Source organism: Aulonocara sp. 'chitande type north' Nkhata Bay, linkage group LG16 (genome assembly GCF_057382095.1).
Source record: "Aulonocara sp. 'chitande type north' Nkhata Bay isolate Kocher_YH1m ecotype deep benthic linkage group LG16, A_spYH_male_GT1.1, whole genome shotgun sequence".
Taxonomy (NCBI): Eukaryota; Metazoa; Chordata; class Actinopteri; order Cichliformes; family Cichlidae; genus Aulonocara; species Aulonocara sp. 'chitande type north' Nkhata Bay.
In genome coordinates this window covers 10,014,892-10,032,110 of record NC_141359.1, presented here as the reverse complement: position 1 = coordinate 10,032,110, position 17,219 = coordinate 10,014,892, and the positions used below count along the sequence as shown (strand labels likewise).

General features: G+C 39.3%; 1 protein-coding gene across 4 annotated transcripts in view; it reads right to left on the bottom strand.

The window, feature by feature from the left end:
• The window catches only part of gdap2 (ganglioside induced differentiation associated protein 2), a 33,299-nt gene extending 16,468 nt beyond the window's left edge, over window positions 1-16,831 (bottom strand). For 2 of the 4 annotated variants that reach the window (XM_086266783.1, XM_086266786.1), the window contains exons 1-12: window positions 16,605-16,831; window positions 14,660-14,884; window positions 11,679-11,818; window positions 10,775-10,928; window positions 9,074-9,162; window positions 8,412-8,488; window positions 8,109-8,268; window positions 6,490-6,640; window positions 5,945-6,021; window positions 5,007-5,083; window positions 4,520-4,659; window positions 464-518 (exon numbers count right to left, since the gene is read on the bottom strand). In XM_086266783.1, coding sequence (XP_086122909.1) covers window positions 464-518; window positions 4,520-4,659; window positions 5,007-5,083; window positions 5,945-6,021; window positions 6,490-6,640; window positions 8,109-8,268; window positions 8,412-8,488; window positions 9,074-9,162; window positions 10,775-10,928; window positions 11,679-11,818; window positions 14,660-14,844 — 1,305 coding nt within the window. In that variant the 5' untranslated portion in view covers window positions 14,845-14,884; window positions 16,605-16,831. Of the gene's footprint in view, window positions 1-463; window positions 519-4,519; window positions 4,660-5,006; window positions 5,084-5,944; window positions 6,022-6,489; window positions 6,641-8,108; window positions 8,269-8,411; window positions 8,489-9,073; window positions 9,163-10,774; window positions 10,929-11,678; window positions 11,819-14,659; window positions 14,885-16,332; window positions 16,436-16,478; window positions 16,534-16,604 lie in introns of those variants that run through there. The other 2 variants (XM_086266785.1, XM_086266784.1) reach the window with 2 other exon arrangements.
• Window positions 16,832-17,219: the final 388 nt, after the last annotated feature.

The window sequence follows — 17,219 nt, the reverse complement described above, 5'->3', positions numbered from 1 at the left end:
CATCTCATGGTGTTGTTTGTGAATGAGGGGTGAGGGGAGCAGGAGACTGACAGGCAGACTGGTGCGTATGTGTCGGTGTGCTGTAGTGAGGAAAGAGCTGAGCATGAAAGCAACGCTATCAATCTACAGGTCAGTCTAGATTCTTACTATCACCTGTGGTCACGAGCTCCGGCTAGTGAACAAAAGAATGAGGCAAGCAGTGGAAATAAGTTTCCACTGAAGGGTGTAAGGCACAGCATTTTAATCTTAAATGTATAAATATGGCTTTTTAATGTCTTGTGCTCACTCTTTTTCTTACAAAAAAAGGATAAAAACTTGATCAAAATCATCTGAAATACAATAAACAACACAGACAAGGTTTGTTTTCATACATTTATACATTATCAACTGAAATATAAATGTTTTACACAGGCCTGTATATTAAATAAGCTTTGCAGAAACTGTAAATAAAACCATCCCTTACCTTCGAGCGGAATGTTGGATGTACAAAGTAGAAAGCCATCAAATTTTTTTTATACCTGCAAGAAATAAAGCAGAACATTAGTGGAATAATACTTCTCAGCAACCCTATGACTCATTATTCTGGAAATCAAACATAAAATTAAAAAAACCTGTATTATGAAATGAAAATGATTGATGTTCTGAAAGAGGAGACAATGTTTCTGTGGCCGTTTCCAAAGCCACACATTTACTGTCCCACAAAAACACCACTTTACAATCAGCTCCATCCTGTACATTAGCATGGACACATTTACCACATGGAAGTGCCAAATGTTTTTCCAGTGCTTGGTTATTTATTTGATTGAACAGACAGGTAATTAGACAATTACCGGTAATCGACAGTGTCAGCTACAGCAGCTGTCATACTACAATGCTGCTTTACGCTGCTTTGATCAGACAACTTTAGCCATAAAACTGTGCCAAACTGTCTACAGAAGGAAGCTAATTTTAGACACTTGTCTCCATCTACTCGTATCTGAAGCTCAGTCAAAGCAGCCAAAACCACAGATGGCTCACCAGTCTGTCAGTCTCACGCAACCAACTCTCCCTGATGGAAGAGGGGCCCGAGAGGCATCTACATTTGGGAGGAACTCAATTTCAATCACCATTATTTAACTACAGACCATGCTCCAATGAAGCAACAGAGCCACATCACTGGCAAAAACATGACATGTAAACTTGAGGTTACCAAACCGGTATAAGCCTGTTATGTCTGCCATTCCTAAGTTGCTGGAGTCAACTCCCGCATCTCTGTTTTCAAGACAGAAGCAAACAAACAGACTGTGAGACTAACAAACAAATCAGGGGTATATCCCAGAGTAAGAGAGCGCCAACTAAAACTGTGGGTCAGTTACTAGTTACATGTGTTTAGAGCCAAATTCCTCGTATTTCTGATATTCACTAATTCAGATGATATTTTAAATTAATGTGCTGCATCTGGAAGTTCTTCTTGATATTGTAGGAATCAACCATCACACACAGATGTTGAGTCTTCAGGGTGAGGTTCAGATTCAGGTTCAGATTTATCCAGAGAGAACACGTTTGTCCACACAGTCCATGCACTTTAACTTTACACTCAACATTTCCACTTTACTCTTAAAATAAAACACATAAATTAAATAATAATAGTAAGCTCTTTCCCTTTAACCCCGGCCCCTTTGGATGCTGCCAAAAAGTTCTTGCATTCTGGAAAACTCTGGAAATAGTGCCGACCTGAACTTCCATCCATACTAAATTTGCTTGTGTTAAGAAAAACCAAAACATTTGTCCATCAGAGGAACACACAGGAACTTTTAGTTATCCAAATAATTCAAACGTACAAAACCGTGACTTGTGGCCTTCTGCACTGGTCCAGAGCTGGACCCGAGGATATTTAAAAATAATCACTCTCGAGTCCATCGGTCTCCTGCTAAATGCAGACAACATATATGCTTCCAAAACTGTGGATATGTTCAATCTGGCGAGAGTCTGTTGGTTAGGTAATTTGAAGCTAACATGCATCTGCAGTCAATCAATAGCCAAATAGCCAGACCAGGGTTCAATATCACGATGCCAAACCAAAAAACCCCAAAACAAAGCAACTGCTTGAGAAATGTTCCAGAGAAAGAAAAATACTCCTAAATGAAAACAGCTAGAACAGAAACTGTAACTGTTTAGAAGTAAAGTGATCCCTGAACGTGATGTGCGTGTGTTCCTCGCCCTGCAGAAGAATGAGGACACAAAGTTCCCTGAAAAAAGGCTTTGATTGTCTCTGTGACTGACAGGCAGCACAGTTCTTGTGCTTTAAACACAGAGCTCTGCCAGACCCACGCCCCTGCTAAATGACAAACTTGTTAGCAGTCATCATTTTCTACTGCAGCCAAAGTACAATATCCAAGTCAGAAAGTGTACAAGCAAACAGATAACCTCAGCGTTTTTTGTTTCACATTAAATGAGCCTTTAGTAGAGGGCAGACTGTTGTCTGGGTTTCGTTAGGTCCAGCTAAAAGTTTGCAGAGGTGGTGGAGCCTAAACATCCTTAACATTTTAAGGCTGCACTGATGAATCAGCAGAACACAAACGTTCGCCCTCGTCACTTATGACTGAATGGGGGTTTCCTGTTCCGATGAAAGGGGAAGCTGAATGAAGGCGTCTTCATTCGCATTTAAAGACTCTGTGAAAGCAAGGTTTGCTTTTTTTTAAATTCCCTTTTCCTGCCTCACTGAAATATATCGCGTAACCTGCATCTGACACCCTTAGGGTAAATTTATCACACAACATAAAGGATAAACATCAGGAATGTGCTACAGTTTCAGTTTTCTTTATGAAGGTTAAGAAAGGTGTTGTGAAACCGACAGAATAGACAGTAAGAAAGCAATGAAACCTGAGAAAGACAAGCGTGGAAAGGTACGTCTTGACTGCATGGAGTTTCCCACTGACACAGGAAGCAAGTTTGGTTTCTAGTAACCAAAACTAAAAAGAGATGACAACTATAAACGCTTCTCCTACCCACCGAGTACCTGAGTTTCTCTAGGTTTTTCCTTTGGTGGCTTCCAGTTAACAAAATTTCAACCCCTTCTTTTTTTCCAGTTACGTTTAGATATTGTGTGGGTTTCATGTGTGTGTTGATGTTTATGGACACTAGAAATTTGTTTAATCTAGTTTCAAGTGCTAGTTTTAAATCAGTAGTAGTAGGATGATTAAGACGTACACTTAAACCTAACTCTAATAATATCTACTGTATGACCACTCATGTCTGTCTTTATTAATTTTGGACACATAACATTCACAAACAGGGGAGTCTGCGTGGATAGAGGAGTCACTTCAGAACAGTGAAGCTGTAGGTCTACTCTGATCTCTGAATAGAAGTCTAGATCTTTCTGGTTTCCATTTGGAAGATGTGGCTACGATTAAGCACGACGAAAATATTCATAAATGGTGAACTTTTCAGGAGATCTCAAAGAGATCAAACAGCATCTGCCTCCATGTGTATCGAGTTCCAATGTGATGGTACACAATGGACACGTCATTGCTCAACAGAATGACCGATTCAGGTCCAAATCCATTCTGCAACCTCAGTTATCACAAAGTCATGTCTGACAACAACTTTTCAGAGCGCTGTCTTTGAAAGGTTTATCCGGTCTCAGTTTAGAACTCGTTTGAACTCTTTGAGGCCAAGTCAGAGCCAAGTTGCTTGGCCTCAAGTCACCGCGAGACTTCGCGCCAACGCCAACAATGAAACAAATGTGTTTCACAGCTTGTTTGGCTTTTCCAATCATCTAAACACTGTAACCTTGGTGGTATCGTACTGTGGCACGACCAATGTTTCTCAACTTTAATGCAGCTGCAGAGGCTAAGAGCAAGAGCCAACGAACACCAAATAGGTCAAATGAAAGTCAACTCTAAATGTTTGTATGACCTAATATACAAAATGTTAAACACCTTGATTTAGTTCGAAAAGTGGACCCTTTGTCATGTTGATACAAAATGACCGTTAGATTGATTTAAAATCCAGTAAGCACTATGCTGCATGGAAGAAAATATGAAAGCGGCTACTATAATGACTCAATCATAGTATCGTCATGGCCTTTGAGAGAGAAAAGGAGTGAATGAGAGGGGAATTCCCAAAGACCGTCTTTTTTACACAACCTCTCTCTGTCTGATTCTTTTTTAAGTTTTGGTTAGTTAAGACTGGAGAAGTAGTTGGCCAACAATGTCAGCCAAATCTAATTCTACTTTAAACATATATTGTAAACCCAGATGACAACAGTTCTGGATGGAAAGCTGAAGCAGACTGTTCTTACTCAGTGACTCAATGCCAGAGGAATAAGACAAAAACTGGAACTAAGTTAATGCCTTATCTATTCAATGTTCTCTTCCACTTCATATCTGATTTAATGTTGGTTTTCCAATATACTTGACATGTTTTAATTTAAAAGATGGAAGGCAAATACTTAAAAAAATTGCAGTCATGCCTTCAGCTCAAGGTTTAGATTAGCCACAGGCTCAGTGTAATCAGGTGAGTAAAATGTCAGACTGACTTGACGTCAACGATGTCGTAGAGTTTCTTCAGGAAGTCGGTGTCCAGATGGTTATGCTCTCCGGTCAGCGTGTGAAAGTAAACCATAACATACTCCTTCACTGTGATGTGGTCCATTACATGGATGAAGTACAACAGCGCCTACAGCACACGGGCAGAGGAAACAAAGACACAGGATTACTGTGAGTATTTATTTACTTACAGTTCTGTTAAAAACCAGATCACCCACATCTGATACATTTTCTTTTATAGTTGCAGCTTTTCCTATTTAAAAACAGATATATTGCATTTTGCAACAGGTACTGAGGAGTAAAATCAAACGTGCAGTGAACAAGGTTAAAAGCAGATCAATGTGACCTGTGCTTGCTCACACGTATTGCATTATTACGAGTACACAAAAAAATAAATCTGCACCATCTGTTACGGTGAGGTCCGACATGACTAAGATCACTAAAAGTGCTTCACTTTGACATACTGGCACACGTTACCTTTTCAAGGTCAATGAGGGTCACGGGGATGTTTCGTCCAACCACGACCATCACCGTCCTGCCACATATATCCACGCCTGGACAAATACACAGTAAAGTGTAAAGACACTCAGACCCTGCAATTTTGTATTAATTTAAATATAGTATCACAGTATTGAAACAGAGCTGCAGATGTAGTAAGTGAGAAGTGTGGAGATACAGTCTGTGTTTGGCCCTCTGCCTACAGAGGTCATCTGGCCAACACTGAGTAATAGTTTTCCAGCAGTTCAGCCTCTGTGTCTGTGACTATGATCTGGACTTTTCGCTTGTAATCTGCAGTGATTTGGAAAGCTGACTTTTGGATAAAACACTCCAACTGTAATGTGCATTAGTGGCTGTATGACAGCCTTTGTTTCTTACTTGAATGCATACAGACCTTCTACTTGTGTAGCATCACTACAAAATGTAAAATGTTTCTTTTGCATATTTCCCTAAGACAGTCAACAACATAAAGAACATTTTTTTTGGAAAGACTTTTCTTGTGATACAAGTAAAATACATTAAATATATAGTTTTAAATTAAATATTCTTTAATTTAAAACTATATATTTAATGTTAAAGCTTAAATGTACCCACCTCAAAACACGGCCTGAAAGTTCAAATAGGTTCAACCTTTGCCTCACTTGACATCGGCTGAGCTAATTGGTGCTCAACCTCGTCCTGGACTGTGTGCAACAACACTGCCTCCTACTGGTGATGACAGTCAATTGTGCCTTAGAGAGGATGAATTGCCTTCGCTCTTCATGCAGAGGCGAAACAGAAACTCTCAGGCGAGCACCCTTACAATACACATGTCTGAAAACTGTCTTTTGGTTCCTGGTTTTGTTTCAGATCTACATTCAGACGTTGAAAGACTCCTTCAAAGATCTAATATGCACGTCCCATGCTCAAACACCTACCAGTCTGGTACAACGCTTTCAGCGCGGCGATGTCTGACAGGTCCTCTGCTCTCGCTCGACACAGCCAGCGACCGTAGCTGCAGGATTAAAACAGAAAGAGTATCTTAAATATATGGAACAATTAGCGGTTACACACATGCTATAACTACTGCCTCTGTAAATTACTGCCAAAACATCTACTAAAAACCTATAAAAAAAACCCCCAAAAAAACTAAAAAGAACTTTAAGTGTGATCATGAAAGCAGCCAAAACGTAGCCGTTCAGAAATGTTTCAGTAAAATTTTAAGTGACAAACACTTACAGTGCAAACTGAAACAGCATTAGATAGAAATACTTCATAAATAGAGTAATTCAAATTGTACTTATTTACAGTTTAGTAACTGAAGAAAATACTGCACTTGATTTTGCACGTGAAAACTTTAATACAGGCAACGTCAATGTTAATACAAGTGGAAAACACTTGAAGTATTATGTTATTACATTTATTTAAAGAAAAACATTTGAAAGCATCATCGAGTTATCTCACAGTTTGCTTGGACTCTTACTTTCTCTGGTGTTGCTTCTGCATGGCTGCCTCAGACATCTGTCCCTGTAAAATCAGTTTCCGCTGTTTGTCTACGTCGCCCTCCATCCGGGCGAAGGCGTGAGTCCCAACCTGACCCAGATCCAACTCCAGGCTGTCCTCTTCACATTCATCTAGACAAGCCAACAGATAAGACATCGTAATGAAATGCTGAACTTGTATCCGATACTACTTACAAAAAATAATTAATCCAGTTAACTCTGGCTTTTTTAAACGATCGTTTCCCCTCAAAACACTATCTGTGTACAAGTTTTAGCAAATTATAAATGCAGCAACATTCTCATGGGTTTGCTTGTTTGTCCGTATTTATTTTATTACACAGATTCCAATTCATCTGCAAGGATGCCGTTACACGTGTGTGAAAGCGCTGCTATGAAGTCATAAACTCAGCTGACAGATTCCAGGCTCGGGTTCAAGTCTGTTTCATTCCTTGTTTCTCCAAGACCACATGCACTGCTGCATGCATGTCTGTGCATTTTATCAACATCCAAACGGACATGTGCATCTGTCAGTGTGTATACATCAGCCTGTTGTTATTGGGTTTCACTCGCAGGCAGCCTGCTTGCTTTGGATCAACACCCCAAAGCCACATGTCGATGCTTTGAAGCATCAGGCCAGCAGGCACCACACTTGAGGTCAATGGAGGCAAGAGGCTCAAAATGGAAACCACAAACACTCACTAACACATGGGCTGGTGTTACTTTCACAGGCCTCTTCACCAAAACCTAACATTTAGGGTGCAAGCAAAGGCTTAGCTGAGGTAAACTAAAGAGGTCATACAAAATCCAGTTTATGTGGAGGGTTTAAAAACTCAAAATTTCTGTTTGTCCTTTGTGTTTTTATCATTTTGCTATTTCTAAAGAACTGTTGGGCCTCGATTACTTTCAATAAAGACTACTTGGTCTGCATTTAGCTAGAGGACAAATACAAATGTTGGGAGACTAGAAAAGCTTTGATGTGCTTCAAAACAGTTTCCCTATTTAGAATTCTGAAAGTTTCTCGAATCTTCCTTTGTTTGATAGTCGTGTGCTGATCACATCAAACTCTTTCTTTTAGGAGAACACTTTTGTTCAAGGGCTTTGAGACAATCATTGTGACGAGGCATTATGTTGGTTAAAATCTGTCTGCGATACTTCTCATGTCCTGTCAGTGCTTTACTACAAATAAAACAATCATGTCCTGACACTTCAGGAGCCTGAAGGCAGATGCAGTCTGACTGACTCACAAAAACAACCTGAGCTCTAAGTTAATCATTATCCAGTGTCATCTTCACACTGTATTTAATGATTGAGCTCAGATGTTTTATGGTTCCGTTGGTGAGTGAGTGACAAACAACATGAATGGCTGACAGCCTAAAAAGCCAAACGGCTGACTGCTCGGTCAGACTATTTCAACTTGACAATTAAGTCCTTCAAGTGAAAAGAAAAGCTTTTATTCTACAAATTCAAACTACAGGGAAGAAATGTTTTGTTTCTTTTCGACTGAAATGAAAGTGAAGCATGTTGTGTGTCCCTTTCCGATTTCAGGAAATTGTTCATCACATTATTGAGAAAAAAAAAGAAAAAAAGAAGAAGGCTGCACCTTCAATGCTTCCTGGTTTCTCTGTGATGCGGATCCGTCTTTCTGGAACCACTGGTTCACCCTCAGAATTGCCGATGTCAGCTGGGATGAGAGGTAGGCAAGCCTTTTCTTCTCCCTCAGAGCGTGGGTAGTACAGAGGGAGTAACTTCTTGAACACAGACTGAAAGAGCACAAATATGAATATATATCTATTAGTGATTAATATGCACATGGCTAACTTAATACAGCTGGTTTTAAATAAGAGGAACATGCAGGTTCAGTGTTTCCTGTTGGTCTAAACTAAAGACAAGAAGTCACACAAACCTCCTCTGTGTCTGAAACCGCAAACACCACCGTTTCTATGCTGTTTCCATGATTCTCCAAGAACCGCCGCACTGTCCCTACAAACACATTTGTTTTGGTTTGTTACAAGATAACACAGACAAATAACAGCAAATCTGTAGTTTACAGAGAACTGCAATTTTTCTAAGACTAAGAAGAGGATGAAACCAACTGAGATGCGTCCTTTTCTGTGGTGTGGACCTGTAGTCGTGTATTTAAGTGAACAAACCTGAACAAACATTTTGCAAACAAGCAGAATATTTGCCACATATGGTTCTCTTTGGGTGTTCACTGAACTAATACACTCAACTATGCCCCGTGTATATCCAGTCTTACATTCAGTTTAGGTTTTGTGGTTATTTTACAGCCAGTAGTAGCTTTAACTCCAGAGGTGAGTAAGACTTCTGTTTGAGTGGATCTGAGTGATTTCAGGGTGGCAATCTAACCTCTTAGATTAAATTCCACTGTTTTGAATTTGGGCCGATTACAAGCTTGGGGAGTTCAATTTTCCAAAGGGGTCACATGAGAAATTGGGATTTTGGTGGAGGGCTGCACCAATAAACTTACAAAGAGAGATAAAAAAATAAGAAAATATGACTAAAGTGTCACTCCAATAAAAACCTGTGTGTGTCTGTGTGTCTTACTCAAAGCAATGTGTGTTGCATCCTCCGGAGGATAACCTCTTTTGATTGTGGTCACCACACAGAAGCCAACTGATGCCATTGACTGCTCTCTGTGGTGAAAAATGAAGAAATACAGTCTCACATACTGCACATCACATCTACAGTACACACTGACTATACAATGTCAAATGTGACATACATCATTCCCAATATGTCTACATGTTGTCAATACAAACAATGGTTCAATATAGCACCTTCAGATCCCTCTATTGACCTTGAAGAAAGGTCAGAGGTCAAATGTGACATGATATTTTAAACCTTCATATGGCACTTTCTATATGCTGACAATACACACCAACTTGTAACAATCGTAGTTTTGAAGTTCTCAGGCTTTTCATCAGTTTTTGACTAATAAGTCATTGAGTTGACCTTGAAGATCTTGGTGGAGACAAATTTAAGACAAATTTGAAGGGATTATTATGGACCCCACTCTACACACCTACAAAGTTTTCAGAGTTCATCCAGAACTTACTGAGCTGTTGTGTTTATAAACAGAATGACACTACCAAAAACATAACATCCTTGATGGAGGTAAAAATGTAATTCCATGTAAAGAAAATGCTGGCAGCCGTCAGTGCTTCCCCTCAGTTTTCTAGTAGACAAACCTATTATATCAATTCGAAAGTCCTAGGTGACCTACGCGAGTTATCGCATTTGCAAGATTTTCAGAAAACTTGTCCTCTGACCTTGAGTTTGAGATTCAAATTTCCCCAAGATTCTTAGTACATACATGTATGGTATTCATTTAAAACTCCTGCCATGTTCTGGATTTATCGCATTCACAAACTCAGGTGTCCATGCTGCCTGCCCACCTGAGGGAGGCGTGACAACAATCTCTGACCAGCCTTTTTACAGCTGAGGGGTAAAAACAAAACACTAAATACCTCCAGTACTACGTCTGTGAAGGTTCTCAGTCATCCAGGTCATTGTAGTCAAAGGAGCTTGCAAAGAAAAGCGTCTGGACTTCTTTAAGTTACTTGAAGATGTTTCACCTCTCTTCCGAGAAGCTTCTTCAGTTCTAAGGTCAAATGGTGGAGAGTCCCAGATATAAACCTAGTGGGAGTTTCCCCCCACAGAGGGACAAAAGGACCCCCTGATGATCCTCTAATCGCCTGAGCCAAGGTGTGAAACTGGGTGTGGGTCCCAATCAGCCAGTTTCACACTTTGCAAGCTCCTTTGACCTCCAGTACTACTATTTAAATTTTGCCAGTCTGACTTTTTCCTTTCTTTTTTATGTCTTAGTGGGTTCAGCCTTCTCCCTTAAATCATCATCACTGCTCTCTCCACTTCATCATATACTGCAAACATCTATATCACCAAGTAGATCAGGACAGAAACGGCACAATCTGGTCTGTGAAATATTGATTAGGAAATTGTGGATTTTAATCTGAAACACTGTTTTTTGGGGGGGTTGATTTTAATTTATCCAATGAGTTCATATTTTACAGATGGATTTAATGTTTTTCCATCAACTTTTAAAACAGATCCAACTTTTCTAAAATCAGTGTTTCTGTAATCTGAAAAGCTGGAAAGCTCAGTCACTTTCATTCAGTGACTGTTTGCTGGTGCTTTCTGACAGAGAATGAAACAGATGAAATTTGTGAAAGTCCGATTACTGCCAAGTTTAGCACGTGGGCTGAATTATAAGTTGCTGATTCTTACGCAGCCAGCTGCATGATGTTTCTGTAGCAGCTGTATAGTGAACTCTCTGCTGCCGTCCTGTATTTGGCTTTGTACTTTGGCCCCACGGTGTGGATGATGAACCGCGCTGCTAGGTTGAAGCCCTTGGTCAGCTTTGCCTCCCCGGTGCGACATCCTGGACACAAACACACAAAAAGATTATTATATTTATTATTACATGTTAAAAATAAACTCTCATGACTGTTGATCCAGCAAATACACATGTGAATCAGAGAGCTGACAACTGAGTTCATGAAAGGGAAAACTGTTTTCTTTTGACAATTAAATTTGCTGATTAAATTTTCTGGTATGCTAACCACACAGAGGTTTTTATTTTGAGCACCAGCTTCTTCAAATACTGCATCTTAAAGCATCAATATATATATAATAATGTAGATATTTTTAGGGTGACGTTTTTTGATGAAAAGACACTTCCAGTGTGTCGGGGTAAAAACCAGTAACTAGACCTTTTTTTGTACTTGGGACGTCTGAAAAGCCAATCTCAAAAACACTGTCACACATCCACAGTGATGCAGATGATTGAATAACAAACCCAGACATCTTTGCAGGGTTCAAGAACATCTGTATTTGTTCCTTGAAATTGGAGCTCAAAGTTCAAAGCATATTACTGGAAGCAATTCTGCAGAAAGTAGTTCCAGTGAAAACTGGGCTCCTGCCAGAAAAGAAGCCAGAACATACTTATTTGTGTGTTATCAGTACTTTCAGCAGCTGTAGAGACTTGATAAAAGTTACTCTGTATTAAAGTGCCAGCGGTAGTGCCAGCGTGATATCAGGTGACTGGTTATATTTAACACTCCCAGTGATATCTCTGAGAAGACCAAAGTGAAATCAAGCTCATTTCAGCAGTTTAACCTTCCATGTCTACCTTTGAGTTTAAGCAGCTCGTCTCGGAGCTCGGGTCCTGCCAGCTGATGGATGCTGTCAGACGTGGGGTTCTTGTCGTTTAGCGACTCGTTGCTGGTGTTCACGACGGCGGTGCAATTCAGCAGAGCAATGTCACCAACACTGTGGGGAAAGAAAAACAATCTATTAAAACTATACAGAGTAAATACGAATGATATGGCGTATAAAAAAACCGTTGTGATGTCATTTTGCCAAAGATGTTGTAAAGTTTTTTTTTGCCATAAAACAATGTTTTGTATGAGTTTGTTATTCTGTATTTTCTAGGTGTGGAAATGTTTTGGACAAGGACGCAATTTTTGAATAGTTTGATGCTGTATGCAGCTACAGCAGATTTACAATGAAACAATAAAGATGCAATCTAAATGCAAACTTTGAGCTTCAATTCATGCGGCTGAAGAAAACTTTTATAACGTAACGCATTTTCAGTCAAAGTGTTTAATGTGCCCACATTCACTGAAGGGTTTCTTTTATGAATATCGGATAAAAGCACCGTACAGTATGTATGTCCTACACATACACATTAACTGGAGCAGGTATACTGGACTATAGCATGCATTATATTTTTAATCTCATCTCTCTCTAACAATATTTTGTATGGACAATCATGTTTGAGTCATCATACGTTTCCAACATCACCCCTTTTGGGAACACCGTTGTAGCTACATGGTTAAACAGAAGGCTAGTCTATCGTTGTTTTTGGTCTGAATTAGTATAAGTGAAACAAAGATATCCTGGGTATGTTGAAAGTGTTTCACGCTACAGGCTCCAGAGGTGCCAACATCAAAGGATCAGAAAGAGGAAATCTGCTATTTGGTAATGTCTGTGGGTTTGAAACTTTTTACAAAGAACAAAAAGAAAAAACTAATTCACTGGGTTTTTTAAAAAGTATTATTTGGGTAACTCATCCATTTGAGTACTGTGAGAATGATGTTTTTGCACAGTCACTTGGAAATAGAAGCTAAAAATCTGCACTTTATTGTTGCATTTTAAAAACTATTGTGTTGACACAGAGAGTTAAAATTATGAAAACTGTGCCACTGTCCGAACATTTCAACACCCAATTGAACTTCTACTGATGTTCATTATCCAAGTTGCTTTTTGTGACTTTTATTGACAGTCATCACCAGGCCCCAGTCACAGCACAGTGGTAACCAAAGACTTTTTCTTTACCTCTAACAGTAACAGTGACCGACGGATCAAACATACTGCAAACATTTAGACCTTGAAGACATTTGGCGAAACTTTAATGCTTATTTTAATACCTGAAGTCAACTCTTTGTTCAGAAGCCCTTCAGGTTGTGTTAGGAAAAAACAATGAGGAAATGCATGTGTTGACAGTGTTTGATCACAAGACATATTCAGCAACCAGGACCACGGAGGAAGAGTTGTGTATTTTTTTTGTTCAGCTCATTCCTCCTAGCTCAATTACAGATGAGTCACCAAATCAAGTCAAGCAGGATGCCTGCAAACAACAGTGAAACAGATCTCGTGCAAATCCCCTGTTCCTGTTTTGTCAAATGCTAGCTTCTGTATTAAGTCGTAGAGCAGATATATCCCAAACTAATGAAACGTCCTCTCCCCATTTATGAACAAAGTCATTTAACAACATATAGTACCAGGTGTGCGCTATCAGAGTATCCACGAAAAGCACAAGTTCATTTTAAAACAATAAAAATAGCAACACATTGACAGAGTTATATCATGACTATCACATAAATCAACAAACATTACTTACAGGAAGAGTAACATTGCTACAAGATTCTGTGAAGAACTTCAGTGTGATGATGCTTTGAGGTCCAATGACATTGACTCTGACATTTAAAACAACCGTAAATAAAATAGAATAATTTTTTCTTAATTACTCTATAAATGACTTTCTGTCAAAAGAAATGAGCCAACAGCTCTTTATCTATTTAATGAGACACTATTAAGACTTTCAATACCTTCAGATACCTTGCTTGGACTTTACTTTTTAACCACCATGGGTTTAAAAGTAAGTTTGAAAAAGTAGTGAAAGAATGAAAATCTAAGCTGTAGTCATATGGAACCTCTGATATTAGCTCAAAAATAGACCCCTTTGTAATTCTAGCTGCTGGAAGGTTTAAAAGCACCACTGCTCGAGGGTCAATTGCGCTCAAATCCTGGTCATGCTATTGTGGCAGGAATGTGCGTGCTCTTGATGACTGCTCAGGGGAAGGCTGGCACCACAACAAGGCTCCTAAAGAAAAACTGCTGCCAAGTCGGGCTCCACATAGTCATGCGTTTCTCTACAAAGAAGATTTACGAGGTTATGGACTCTGAACAGGTTTGTATGAGCACATGGACACACAAGCAGCATTTACTACTACTACTATATGATACTGCTAATATCAATACATTAATATTACTGCCCTTTTTTAGGATGTATCTAGGATCACACACTTTGCTTAAATGACAGATGATTGATAGCGATTACCAGAATACACAGATATGCATCCAAAAGTGTGTTTAGATTAAGCAGCCAAGTGCTCAAAGTCAACCACTGTGAGTTGGGTTCTCTTTGGTTAAGGTGGGCGGGAATACACACTCTGACAGGTAAAAAGTGAAACTTTTGTGGGCATTGATCTGATTTACTGATAGTTTCGGTATGATTGGTCACTTTCACAAAAGCAATGACACACACAGCAGCTGTATCTTACTGCAAAGAGCAGATGTTAAAAAAAGAAGAAATTTAGTATGACATAGTTACAAAAAATACATCATATAGACCACCAAAACCAGTTAAAGCTACAAGTTAAATATACTTTCAAACTTTAGTTATTTCATTGTGACATTTTTGCTTGAATGACTATATGATTCTGTGTCTAAATGTGTAGGAAGAAACCGTGGCTGACGTTGTGACCTCTTATGAAAAAGACAGATTTCTACAGAGCAGCAACAATGTGAAGAAACAGCGTGACTCACAAGAGGATGATCTTGCGGTTGATATCTGGTCTGTAGGGGAAGGGTGAGGGGAAACTCTGGCTGAGCATGCTGTGGCTCCGGACCAGCCGTTTCTCCTCGCCATCATTGTCCAGCTGCTGCTGCCATGTGGGAAGAGTCTGGATATCCACAAACTGGGAGCGAGCACCCAGAGGATCCATCCCCATCTGGCACTACAAGCCTCGAGAGGATCACCAACTAGCTGGGCTGCAAGTACAAGATAAAGTCATTTGCCTATTTCCAGTGTCTCCCTGTGGCTTTGACAGACAAAAAAATAAAATAAAAATCTAGATGATTGTGGAAATGAACAGTGCTCGTTTGCTGTGCTTTTGAGAAGATCTGCATTTTGGTTTATTTTCACAGGTAATCAGTCTATCCTAGCTGTGATCGGGCCACAGGTCACCAGTATGTTGCAAGGCTAACACAGAAAACCTGACAACCCATTTATGTTCACATTTATGGCCACGTTAGGATCACTGATTGGCCTTAACCCCATAAATGACTCGGGGAGGAAGCTGGAGCACCCACACAAACACAAGGAGAACACAGAAAGGTGCAGGCAGGGAGAACTGGCAAAAATGACATTATCTTTGAAAGCTTGAAGGGTAAAAACAAAACCTATGATTTTGTTAAACATTTTTCAAGTATTGGATCTTTGTGCAAAACCCAGTTCAAGGGTGTTCCAGTCTCCTGGAGGTGGCTCTGGCCTCCAGAGACCTGTTTGGTGGCTATGAGGAGGACATTAGATCATCAAGAAGACCTAATAAGATCACTTAACAGAGCAGTTACCTAGCACATGAAAAATACATTCAGGTCTGAAATAAACTGTTTAGAATAAAGAAGTGTTTAAAAATTCAAACCTATAAGACTGAGATGTTATTTTTTTCTATGCAAATACATATGTAACATGCATCCTGTTAATCTATCTAATAAACTGATCTGTAGGAGTCTGTAATGGAGCCACATTTTTACTATGTCAGTGACCTACATAGGTTTTACTTATCTCCGGGTCTTCAGACAGTACAAAATATGCACGTGACTCTGAGTTCAACCTCACCGTTTGCAATACACAACTGTCAGACAGACAGCACTGCTGAGCTCGGCCAGCTGTTTTAACAGCACACATTTCAACCTGGCTTACTGAAACACTTACTGAACTCAGGAATCATTATTACAAATAAGCTTTCCCTGCAATGAAAAGTCAAGATGTTTGTCATGAAGCAGGTCTACGGATTAGAGAGTAGAAAACCAGCTGTCGATTCCCATTCCTAATAACGACCTGGAGTAAAGACGGACCTTACAAACTACCTGCACGGCTGCCACCAGTCTGATTCCAGACACACATATCAGACTGTCTCTGATTTACGGCGGCAAACTCAACAAGAAACCCTCATGTAATAACATTATCACCAGATAAAAGCTGGGCGCTTCATTGAATACACGTGTGACAGTAGTCCCTTTGTTCACACATGTAACACCATATAAACCCCAGCTCGAGATAAAACCATGTCATGAGCACGACAAAACTCGTAAGCCTTAAATAAGTTCGGTGTAACGCAGAAAGTTATTTTTAGTAAGCTGGTCGAGCTGTTTTTGTTTGTAATTGGCTGCTTTTCTTGCTGTTAATTTGTGGCAAATTGGATACTTTTACTTACTTTTTGTAAATTAAATAAGCAGTTTGAAGACATGGCATTTGGCATGTTACTACTCCATTAGCTCTGTAACAGCTGCATTTCATTAAAATAATCAAACACATGTGTGATAAGCATCCGTCACAAGAAATTAATCGTCTGTCTCTTACTAGGTAAACTTCTTTCTCTTCCGAAGCATTTCTATGTCAGGCCAGAAAAGCAATAGTCTCTTTATAAATCGATAAATAGTGCACTTTGGTCAGAGTGTTTCAGAAACCAAACAGACAGTTACCCACCTAGCAATGTATTTCCTTTACAGGGGTGATGTCACGCCAAAATTATAAAAGGAACAATTAATAAATCTTGACACGACACCATATAAAATCAAGACGTGATGTTCATCCTCAGGGTCCTCATACTAACAAGCACAAATACTGCAAATGCAGTCAAAAAGTAAGTTTCAAAGTGCCAATTACAAGGATTTGCACATTTAGCAACCATGCTAAGAGCTGATTGTTGCGGCGTAAAGTCTGGAGTATTAAAAGAAATCAACATCCCGTTAGGCATTTCAAAATAAACTTCTAGAAATGTTTTCATTTAACTACATTTCAAAAACTACATTTCATATAAGCATGACAACTACATTTTCCCATTTTCTTTGACCTAATTCATTAATTTCTGAACATAAACGTGTCTGCTTGCATGTTTTTGATCTCACTTATTACATTTATTTCTCAAGTTTCATTAATAAAGTGCTGTGGATGATTAAAAAACGTTTCTGCTAGGTGCTTGGATTAAACAAATCGAGTGACCTCCTGCATTTAAAAAAACCACCCAAAACATATACATATACCTTTCCTTTAATAGTGTACAAATGCACCTTGTTAAAGAATTTCTTCTGTTTTAGTCCC